Source organism: Myxine glutinosa, chromosome 5 (assembly GCF_964187855.1).
Source record: "Myxine glutinosa chromosome 5, kmMyxGlut1.1, whole genome shotgun sequence".
NCBI lineage: Eukaryota > Metazoa > Chordata > Myxini > Myxiniformes > Myxinidae > Myxine > Myxine glutinosa.
The window spans coordinates 28,464,539-28,476,380 of record NC_136265.1 but is presented as its reverse complement, the minus strand read 5'-3'; the positions used below and the strand labels follow the sequence as shown (position 1 = coordinate 28,476,380).

Genomic DNA, 11,842 nt, shown 5'->3' with positions numbered 1-11,842 from the left:
CACCCGGGAAGAAGAAAAGTTTATGAGAAGGCCAGACGGGAGCCACGATTTGCAAGAAAAAAGTGACTCGTCCGTCAGTTGCTGGCCATGTCGGTGTGATTCACCTCTGCTCGTATGACACATTGTGATCGTTGGGAGAATGTTTGAGATGAGTTCTGAACATCAAATAAAGCCCTACCTAAGTATTTTGGTGTATATTATGTCCCTGACAACTTATCGAATAACATACTTACCACCTTTGGGAAAATAATAAAAATAACAAGTACAGATACATTCAAAGTACACATTTATTCTCCGTGAATCCATTTGCAGCAGCGGGTTGGTCGCTTATGCAGTATAATATAATATGATATAGCTTGGTTTCGGTGAGCATTTATATAACTATAAGGGTTAGACATTTTAAAAAATTTAGTGACATATATTTGAAAAAAACTGCACTTATTATTATGTTTTAATTATAAATCGGTGGTAATTTTTGCATATAAATATTATTCGGCTTTCAATTAAATATTACCTAAATTGGAAATAACCGGAAGTTGCAAACCGGGAATGTATTGTAAGCTCAGTGGATTTCTTCCTTTTCGCTTTTTCATTTGGACATACGTAGTTTTAGCGCGTATGTATAAAATGCTGTGTTTACCTGTGGCTGTGGGACGTTGTATTATTTAACATTTTTTGACGAGCAACAAACGCAGTTGTGAGCATTCTGCAAGACGTAAATCGCCAGAACGCGTGACGACACGGCGCTAGAAGGACGCATGTGGTGACGTCACGACGCATGAGTCGGAGCGATTCTTCAGCACGCCTGCGGTGTTCTACTGTATTGCTTCATCTCGTGTGGTTTCGGTTACTTTTTAAACAAAGTTAATCAAATAGTGCTTATTGTGAGGAGAAGCTGCATCGGATCTTTGTGAAGAACATGGAGAATCAGGAAGGTTCGAATCTAGTCAGCGACCGTTTTGTTAACTTTGTTTTCATTCTCGATGTTCTTTATTTATTTTCTATGTAACATGCACTCGACTGCCTTGTTTGAGTTTATTCATTATTTTCCACATGTTTAATCCTCACTTCGTTGGTTTAACTGGAATACGTTATGCACAGTACTACGGTAAAGTTGCACACTCCAAATTTCCCTTTACTGATGCAATTCAACGTCTCCTGGTTTACTCGGTTTAAAAAACCGTTTTCCTTATTCAGGTACAAAGTTATAATTTTATTATGATTCTCATATCATGGAGTTACTGGTAAAATGCATCCCAGCATTCCAGTTTAACCTCACCGCCATCCCCGTCCTTCCACACTCTCCCACACCCCCTACTTCCACACTCTCCCACACACCCTACTTTCACACTCTCCCACACCCCCTACTTCCACACTCTCCCACACCCCCTACTTCCACACTCTCCCACCCTCACCCACCTACCTCCACACTCTCCCACCCCCTACTTCCACACTCTCCCACCCCCTACTTCCACACTCTCCCACACCCCCTACTTCCACACTCTCCCACCCTCACCCACCTACCTCCACACTCTCCCACCCCCTACTTCCACACTCTCCCACCCCCTACTTCCACACTCTCCCACCCCCCCTACTTTCACACTCTCCCAACCCCCCTACTTCCACACACTCCCAACCCCCCTACTTCCACACACTCCCACCCCCCCTACTTCCACACTCTCTCACCCCCCCCTACTTCCACACTCTCCCACACCCCCTACTTCCACACTCTCCCACCCCCCAACTTCCACACTCTCCCACCCCCCTACTTCCACACTCCCCCACCCCCCTACTTCCACACTCTCCCACCCTCACCCACCTACCTCCACACTCTCCTACCCCCACCCCCCTACTTCCACACTCTCCCACCCCCCTACTTTCACACTCTCCCACCCCCCCTACTTCCACACTCTCCCACCCCCACCCCCCTACTTCCACACACTCCCACCCCCCCTACTTCCACACTCTCTCACCCCCCCCTACTTCCACACTCTCCCACACCCCCTACTTCCACACTCTCCCACCCCCCAACTTCCACACTCTCCCACCCCCCTACTTCCACACTCTCCCACCCCCCTACTTCCACACTCCCCCACCCCCCTACTTCCACACTCTCCCACCCTCACCCACCTACCTCCACACTCTCCTACCCCCACCCCCCTACTTCCACACTCTCCCACCCCCCTACTTTCACACTCTCCCACCCCCCCTACTTCCACACTCTCCCACCCCCACCCCCCTACTTCCACACACTCCCACCCCCCCTACTTCCACACTTTCCCACACCCCCGGCCCCCTACTTCCACATTCTCCCACCCCCCTACTTCCACACTCTCCCACCCCCCTACTTCCACACTCTCCCACCCCCCTACTTCCACACTCCCCCACCCCCCTACTTCCACACTCTCCCACCCCCCCTACTTCCACACTCTCCCACCCCCCCTACTTCCACACTCTCCCACCCCCCCTACTTCCACACTCTCCCACCCTCCCCTACTTCCACACTCTCCCCCCCGACTTCCACACCGCCACACTCTCCCACCTACCGCCACACTCCCACCTACCGCCACACTCTCCCACCTACCGCCACACTCTCCCACCTACCGCCACACTCTCCCACCTACCGCCACACTCTCCCACCTACCGCCACACTCTCCCACCTACCGCCACACTCTCCCACCTACCGCCACACTCTCCCACCCCCTACTTCCACACTCTCCCACCCCCTACTTTCACACTCTCCCACCCCCCCTACTTTCACACTCTCCCACCCCCCCTAATTCCACACTCTCCCACCCTCACCCACCTACCTCCACACTCTCCCACCCCTACTTCCACACTCTCCCACCCTCCCATACTTCCACACTCTCCCACCCCCCCTACTTCCACACTCTCCCACCCCCCCTACTTCCACACTCTCCCACCCCCCCTACTTCCACACTCTCCCACCCCCCCTACTTCCACACTCTCCCACCCTCCCCTACTTCCACACTCTCCCCCCCCTACTTACACACTCTCCCACCCCCCCCCCCTACTTCCACACTCTCCCACCCTCTCCTACTTCCACACTCTCCCACCCCCCCTACTTCCACACTCTCCCACCCCCCCTACTTCCACACTCTCCCACCCTCCCCTACTTCCACACTCTCCCCCCCCCCTACTTACACACTCTCCCACCCCCCCCCTACTTCCACATTCTCCCACCCCCCCTACTTCCACACTCTTTCCCCTCCCCCCAACTTCCACACTCTCCCACCCCCTCCTCCCCTACCTCCACGTACTCGCACCTCCCCCTACCTCCACATACTCCCACCTCCCCCTACTTCCACACTCTCCCACCTCCCCCTACTTCCACACTCTCCCACCCCCCCCAACTTCCACTCTCTCCCACCCCCTATCTCTTTCACTCTCTCCCACCCCCTCTCTCTTTCACTCTATCCCACCCCCTCTCTCTTTCACTCTATCCCACCCCCTATCTCTTTCACTCTCTCCCACCCCCTATCTCTTTCACTCTCTCCCACCCCCTCTCTCTTTCACTCTATCCCACCCCCTCTCTCTTTCACTCTCTCCCACCCCCTATCTCTTTCACTCTCTCCCACCCCCTCTCTCTTTCACTCTCTCCCACCCCCTCTCTCTTTCACTCTCTCCCACCCCCTCTCTCTTTCACTCTATCCCACCCCCTCTCTCTTTCACTCTCTCCCACCCCCTATCTCTTTCACTCTCTCCCACCCCCTCTCTCTTTCACTCTCTCCCACCCCCTATCTCTTTCACTCTCTCCCACCCCCTCTCTCTTTCACTCTATCCCACCCCCTCTCTCTTTCACTCTATCCCACCCCCTCTCTCTTTCACTCTATCCCACACCCCCTATCTCTTTCACTCTCTCCCACCCCTCTCTCTTTCACTCTCTCCCACCCCCTCTCTCTTTCACTCTCTCCCACCCCCTCTCTCTTTCACTCTCTCCCACCCCCTATCTCTTTCACTCTCTCCCACCCCTCTCTCTTTCACTCTATCCCACCCCCTCTCTCTTTCACTCTCTCCCACCCCCTCTCTCTTTCACTCTCTCCCACCCCCTCTCTCTTTCACTCTCTCCCACCCCCTCTCTCTTTCACTCTCTCCCACCCCCTCTCTCTTTCACTCTCTCCCACCCCCTCTCTCTTTCACTCTCTCCCACCCCCTATCTCTTTCATTCTCTCCCACCCCTCTCTCTTTCACTCTATCCCACCCCCTCTCTCTTTCACTCTCTCCCACCCCCTCTCTCTTTCACTCTCTCCCACCCCCTCTCTCTTTCACTCTCTCCCACCCCCTCTCTCTTTCACTCTCTCCCACCCCCTCTCTCTTTCACTCTCTCCCACCCCCTCTCTCTTTCACTCTCTCCCACCCCCTATCTCTTTCATTCTCTCCCACCCCTCTCTCTTTCACTCTATCCCACCCCCTCTCTCTTTCACTCTCTCCCACCCCCTCTCTCTTTCACTCTCTCCCACCCCCTATCTCTTTCATTCTCTCCCACCCCTCTCTCTTTCACTCTATCCCACCCCCTATCTCTTTCACTCTCTCCCACCCCCTCTCTCTTTCACTCTCTCCCACCCCCTCTCTCTTTCACTCTCTCCCACCCCCTATCTCTTTCACTCTCTCCCACCCCTCTCTCTTTCACTCTATCCCACCCCCTCTCTCTTTCACTCTCTCCCACCCCCTCTCTCTTTCACTCTCTCCCACCCCCTCTCTCTTTCACTCTCTCCCACCCCCTCTCTCTTTCACTCTCTCCCACCCCCTATCTCTTTCATTCTCTCCCACCCCCTATCTCTTTCTCTCTCTCCCACCCCTCTCTCTTTCACTCTATCCCACCCCCTCTCTCTTTCACTCTCTCCCACCCCCTCTCTCTTTCACTCTCTCCCACCCCCTCTCTCTTTCACTCTCTCCCACCCCCTCTCTCTTTCACTCTCTCCCACCCCCTATCTCTTTCATTCTCTCCCACCCCCTCTCTCTTTCACTCTATCCCACCCCCTCTCTCTTTCACTCTCTCCCACCCCCTCTCTCTTTCACTCTCTCCCACCCCCTCTCTCTTTCACTCTCTCCCACCCCCTCTCTCTTTCACTCTCTCCCACCCCCTCTCTCTTTCACTCTCTCCCACCCCCTCTCTCTTTCACTTTTCACCCTCTTATTTTTTCTCCTCTTTCACTTTTCCTATCTCCCTGCAGTGGATGTTAATTTGACCTCTCCGAGCAAGGGTGGGGACGGTGAAAGTTTTGGGGTTATCTCAGAGGGTGTACAGATGAAGGCTGACATGGGTGAAGGTCCAAACGCTGGGGGTGATGGACCAAGGATGACGATTGGACTCTCAGAGAAAGAGAAGGAAGAGTTGTTGCTAGAGTTGTCCAAGGTGAGGTCTTTCGACAACTCTCTCCTCCTGTCCCATTCATTTTATTCTCCCCACCGTTGACACCGAGAGATCTGTGACCACCAATCTTTCGCATTAACCCATCGCTCCCAGGTTGAGGAGGAGGTGCAGACCTTACGGCAGGTGTTGGTATCAAGAGAGCATCGTGCAGCGGAGATCCGTCAGACCTTGGGCCTCACTCCCCTTTCCGAGCTACGACAGCATCTCAGTCGTGGATGGCAGGACGTGCAGCAGTCGACTACGTGAGTATTTATATATTGAATCGAGTTGAAATGGCCATTGCTCTTCTCGACCCTGGACTTCAGTGATGTTCAGCTTCTTGTCTCGGTTCTTGGGGAAGATTTTCGGTTTTTGCCTATTTAGTCATTCCTTTTTGCTCACAGTTACGAAACATTTGGTTGGTGTTTTGTTCAGCAAATAGAGTTTGATTTTTAGGTCCAAAAACAGCTCGACGGGTAGAATCGATGAAATGGGAAATTTATAAAGTATGGCTTCTTCCCTGGTTGCTTCCTTCCTGTCTTCCTTAGCTACAAGAAGACCCAGGAGACGTTGAGCCAAGCTGGGCATAAAACGAGCGAAGCTCTAAGCACTGTGGGATCTGTCCTTGGACGGCATTTAAAGGACATGAAGTGAGTTTGAAAAGTTATCTCTCTGGTGATAATGCACAAGGCCATTCATATTCATTAAACAAGTAAAGTGGAATTGTAACCACCCCCTATCCCCCTCTAAAGAAGAAGAAGAAGAAGAACCACTCGTTTTACGTCTTCAGACGCTTAGGGCTGCCGACGTAGTTTTCCTTGCCGAGGGGACACGTTCCTGGATCGGGTCGCCACTCAACACAGGATTCTCCAATAACTAATTCTTCCCAGGAAGCTAGTACTCATTCTGCTGACCTTTAAAAGCTGAGTCAACCCACCTGGTGTTTTCTTAACGGCATGACAGGGGCTCAAACCCAGGACCCCAAGATCTTAAGCCAGCCTCTGTAACCGAAAGGCCTACACCAGGCCTCTCCCCCCCCCCCCCCCACTTCCGACGTCATAAAAAAAAAAAAAATCAATCGGTGGCCTAAAACCGAAATTGATCCACCTCATTGTGCGGATTGGTAATGGGGAAAATTCGCACCGACGGACAAACATTCTCCATCATTGGTTAGCGGTCAGTTATCGTCTGAGAATCGTCGAATCGCTGTGACCGTGTGACGTTCAATCAGGACCCACCCCGTCTGTCCGCTCTATCAGCGGTTTGTCGCCATTGCAGTATTCGCCACGTAATTGTTGCGGAATTGCACGGAACTTACTGAAGCATGTTAATATCGACAACCAACTGAACGGTCTCGATTAATCCCACCTTGGGTCGGCTGGGAGACGTTCGTGAACCGGTTGGCCAGGCCCGCCATTTGACTGAAGGTGATTTTGGGCAGGACTTTGTTTGGGCTGCCGGCGATCGCTCGCTTGCTCTACGTGCAAGAAGCTGTGATGGGATCTTTAAGGTCCATCAACTAATGGAAGGGAGCGTAACTCCTGCCTTGACAACCATCTGATGGACACGCACATTGATGCCTTCCTCTGCGATGAGAAACACCAGGATGAGTTAGCTTCCTCGTACTGGATGCTTCGTTTCTATATCAATCACTGGTCGTTGGTGTTCCATTCGCGGTAGGTGTGTACCTTTGGTTGGATTGGTCTGCATCTGTCGAGTGTCAAAAGTACGTCGCATTTAATGGCAATCGGATTGGACACCGGAAGTTCCAGATGCTGGAATATCTGGATTGTCGAGAAAACATTTGTTGGTGGGAGGTGGTCAAGTAATCCGATGGTCGTATTTTTGTGACGTCATCCAAAATGTGACCGATTGCCGTCGTTTAAACAGACTAAGCATTTCGGTGTTGCCATGGCTGAAGCGTCCCAGCCTGACTTTTAACTTCTTAGTTGCCCCGCTGATTGCAAAGGGAAACACGATATCGCAAGATGCCATCCACGGTGCCCAGAGTGTTCCGGGAAGTTGTCACTTCCACCAAGATGGGCACCTGCATTTTTTTCTTTCTTTACAAGATCTAAGGCTTGTAGTGGAACTGACAGACATACGCACACATACACCAGGACTGTTAGATGAGACAAAAACAGCCACTGAGCTCGGGGTAAGTGCTGCCACTTTTTGGTGCACTCCGGGCACCAACAACGTCACAATACGACACCTTTCTCACCGCATTCAGTGGGGCATTTCCTAAGAAGGAATTTCCTCCTCCCCAAAGATGCCAACCTTATGGGAATTGTCCATGGTCCTTTTAAATTATGAACGTCAAGCAAGGAAGCAGAACGTGTCATTAAAAACTCTTTGGTACGACTCAGCCAGGATTGGAACCACCGACGTCCCAGGCTCGAGGGATGCTCTCACCATTGCAGACCGATAGCTCCAGTGCAATGCAAGTTGTGCTTGTGCATAATTTTGGTGCAAATTTAATTCCGGAGATGTTGGCCGGTGCGACGGGTCGGTGGTTTTCGCCAGGTGGCTGCTGTGTTCATGACCCTTGCATTTTCTCTCACACATGCTGCCAGAATGCGTAACACGTGGCCTTTTGGGTAAGGTGCTTTCTTTGCCTCCATTATACTCTGCTGCTAATCTTCATGAATATATAAACAAGTTTCTTGTTGCCGCTTGTTCGGCTTTGCAACCTCGTATTTGCGGTGTAACCCAGTGACGTGCACCTGCAGTCGCACACATTCTGACTGCAAGTGAAGACGGTGCGAGAGGCCGCACCGTGTGAAGGCCGATTCTAAAACTGATGACTACCTCATTCGATTCCAAATTTACTCGACGATCTTCTCATAAGTACCGATTGTAATCTCACTATAATTCACCAAATGTCCGTCTGTCCGTTCCCAGGTACCGCAAAAACGGCTCAACCGATCGCAACGAAATTTTGGGTGGGTAATCCTGGGACCCCCTGGAGTAAAATAGGCCGTATTGTTTTCCCAATTTTTTTCTCAAATTTTCCAAACACGATGGAATAATATTTACCGACATGAACAGTGATGTGGCTTTTATTGAAATTATACAAATACTGTTTAGGTTTTGATGATTTGCGTGTGATATGATTTAACGGATGTTTATATAAATCGTTTAAAATAAAAAAAAGCCTTCAATTTCTGATATTTTGCCTTTTCCTTTGGGCCCCCCAATTGAAGCCCCGCCCTATGGGCGGGTACCGTTGCTAGTTTAAGAAATCCATTAATAGTTGCACGCAATTGAATGCAGCTTCGCCACGAGTCTTGCAATCGTTCCTGTGGAGGTAGTTGCGTCTTGCCCTCCTGGCTGTCTTCTCATTGGCGTTTTGGCCGTCTCCACTAATTAACGGTAAATTTACTGTTGCGATGCTTTTCTTTTGATCACATTGTATACTGTATGGAGACACGGAGGAGCTGAACAATTAGAGGTTCAAAGGGGAATGGGGCCGAAACGGGTCCTTGAAAATAGAGGGCGGCGGAACGGGAGAAAAGCATGAGCCGACGACGGGCAGAACTTTGCCCACCGAGGGCCTCACCAGTTCATGGCTCTTCAGAAGCGACGATTTAATTGCTTTATTTGTTAAACCCTTTTCCTTCCCCTCACGCTATCCTGACGGACAGCTCCCTCGTGCTGCCTGTGATTGGCCTGCCTGCCATCAGGTACTGCTGCGTTTCCGGCAATTTTGCCCACACACACACAAAGCGGATGTATTTCGTGTGAACCGACATGACGTTCTCCACTGGCAAGGCTCACGTCTGACGTTGTTCTCGGTGATTGTATCTTGGATTCGATGGGAATTTTAACCACGGATTGCATCGTCACTAAATTGTGGCTGATGCGGTACGCCTGCGCATGAGGATGTGAATAATTGGTTTGTGGTGTTGGCGAGAATCGATCTGCCGTATTTTCTGGTGTATTAACTGCACTTTTTTTTTTTTAAATCGTCAAGTGATTTCTACATTCAAGGTGTTATTTCCGAAGAACATTTGCAAACCTGATGATAATTTAATGATTTGCAGGTGAAAGAAAAGGCACTTCCTGTCCTACATCATCACGCTTTGCTGGGAGCATGAATTTATTTATTTATTTATTTTTTGAGGGTGAAAAACAGCTGTGCGGTTAATACACCGGAAAATACGGTACTTATTTCCTGGATGGTCACCGAGTGACCTTTACCATAGCCACTGTTAAAGGTTACCCAGTGACGGTCATACGAGCCTTGTTGGTAGACCTTTCTTACCGTGCCACATTATCTTCTGCTGGACCTTCCCAGTTCCATTCTGTTTCCTCGTCGATTTGAAAGAAACTCTTACCGTTCCATCTTCTTCACGCCTTGTTCACCCTTTTCTCACCACAGGAATTCGCCAGCTTTCAAATCTATCGAAGGAAAGGTCGAGACAACGGTGACGTCCATCAAGGTACAGTTTGAGCTCGAGCTAACCAACCAATTACCTGTGGTTAAATACAGCTCGGTTAATACACCTCTTTGGTCATTGTCTCCCCCAGTCTCGCGTGAGCCGAAGCAGTAGCATCGGAGGCAGCACCTCCGATGAGCGATTGGCCGCCGACTTTTCAGATCAGCCAGGTTCACCTCTAACCTCCGACCCATTTCCTTCCCCACCTCTAAAACAGCAACACTGAGGGTGGAACGAAAGCAAATGGGGTTCCAGCAGGTAATGAGAGAAAATCCCATTGAAGGAGTTGTAGTTTTGAGGAGGGTCAATAAAAGATGTTTGACTTTGATCGCTAAGATGTAAACGCTTTAATAACCCGGTATGTTCTTTGCTGTTTTGTTTACTATTTTCCTGTTTGGTTTACGTTTGTGGTGCAGGTTGGGCAGTAGAAAACAGTAGGGCAATGCGGGTTGTATGGACAAAGGGAATGCGGGGTAATGTGGTAACGAGGGGGATGCATGGGGCAATGTGGGGACGAGCAGAATGCGTGGATAAGGGGGATGCTTGGGGCAATGTGGGAACAAGGGGGATGCATGGGGCAATGTGGGACAAGCAGAATGTGGGGACAAGGGGGATGCATGGGGCAATGTGGGGACGAGCAGAATGCGTGGACAAGGGGGATGCTTGGGGCAATGTGGGAACAAGGGGGATGCACGGGGCAATGTGGGGACAAGGGGGATGCATGGGGCAATGTGGGGACAAGGGGGATGCATGGGGAAATGTGGGGACAAGCAGAATGTGGGGACGAGGGGGATGCATGGGGCAATGTGGAAACAAGGGGGATGCATGGGGCAATGTGGGGACAAGGGGGATGCATGGGGCAATGTGGGGACAAGCAGAATGCGTGGACAAGGGGGATGCTTGGGGCAATGTGGGAACAAGGGGGATGCACGGGGCAATGTGGGGACAAGGGGGATGCATGGGGCAATGTGGGGACAAGGGGGATGCACGGGGCAATGTGGGGACAAGGGGGATGCATGGGGCAATGTGGGGACAAGGGGGATGCTTGGGGCAATGTGGGAACAAGGGTGATGCTTGGGGCAATGTGGGAACAAGGGGGATGCACGGGGCAATGTGGGGACAAGGGGGATGCATGGGGCAATGTGGGGACAAGGGGGATGCATGGGGCAATGTGGGGACAAGGGGGATGCTTGGGGCAATGTGGGAACAAGGGTGATGCTTGGGGCAATGTGGGAACAAGGGGGATGCACGGGGCAATGTGGGGACAAGGGGGATGCATGGGGCAATGTGGGGACAAGGGGGATGCATGGGGCAATGTGGGGACAAGGGGGATGCTTGGGGCAATGTGGGGACAAGGGGGATGCATGAGGCAATGTGGGGACAAGGGGGATGCATGTGGAAAAGTGTGGACAAGGGGGATGTGTGGTGGGCAATGTGTGGCAAGGGTAATGTGGGAGTTGTGGGGAGGGGTGAAACGGATTTGCGGTGACAAAATTACAGGACAAAGGGAACGTGTTCGCTCCAGAAAAATCAAGTCATTGCTGCACTCCGCATCGCGAACGAGGAAAGTTTCCCCATTAATGTGACGTCAAAGCTCTACCAATGTTTATTACTCCACCAGTTACTGGTTTGGTTTCCACTGTACAGATAGATAGCTATGGGAGACCACTCGTAATCCACACGGAAGGGTTTGTTGCTGGGCTATCGTTTTGTCAAAATGCGCAATCAAAAGCCATTGTATTCGATGTTAGACCTGAACCCAACATGAACTCTGTACCGTCGTCAACAGAAACGCTAAATTGAAAGGATCAACCATTGTGCACATTGTCGGGATGGATGGTTGATACATTTCTATTTTCTATCTTCTCCCCTATTATGCCAGTGATGTTCTTGCTGCTTAAATAAAGAGCTTTTTCTTTTCCAGTCATTTATTTAGGCCAATGGTGTTTTGGAAAAGGCGGATTTTTTTTTTTGGGTGTCGGTATATTTGTGAGATGTCAGTTTTGTATTTACATCAAATATCGTT

At 50.9% G+C, this 11,842-nt stretch overlaps 1 protein-coding gene across 2 annotated transcripts; it reads left to right on the top strand.

Moving 5' to 3' along the window:
• The first annotated feature begins 752 nt into the window (after positions 1 to 752).
• On the top strand, positions 753 to 10,144 carry LOC137412525 (tumor protein D52-like). 2 transcript variants are annotated; one of them, XM_078777768.1, is made up of 6 exons: positions 753 to 935; positions 5,196 to 5,377; positions 5,489 to 5,637; positions 5,923 to 6,024; positions 9,759 to 9,819; positions 9,908 to 10,144. In XM_078777768.1, exons 1-6 carry the CDS (start codon positions 920 to 922, stop codon positions 10,040 to 10,042), a joined length of 645 nt encoding a protein of 214 aa, XP_078633894.1. In that variant the 5' UTR covers positions 753 to 919; the 3' UTR covers positions 10,043 to 10,144. The 2 variants fall into 2 exon arrangements, with proteins under 2 accessions (XP_078633894.1, XP_078633895.1); XM_078777769.1 differs by having other exon boundaries at positions 775 to 935; positions 5,259 to 5,377.
• Positions 10,145 to 11,842: the final 1,698 nt, after the last annotated feature.

Excerpts from the sequence above, each read along its gene's own strand:
- LOC137412525 (XM_078777768.1), top strand. Across the intron at positions 5,378-5,488 it reads TGTTGCTAGAGTTGTCCAAG|GTTGAGGAGGAGGTGCAGAC; the intron begins GTGAGGTCTTTC and ends CATCGCTCCCAG. Across the intron at positions 6,025-9,758 it reads CGGCATTTAAAGGACATGAA|GAATTCGCCAGCTTTCAAAT; the intron begins GTGAGTTTGAAA and ends TTCTCACCACAG.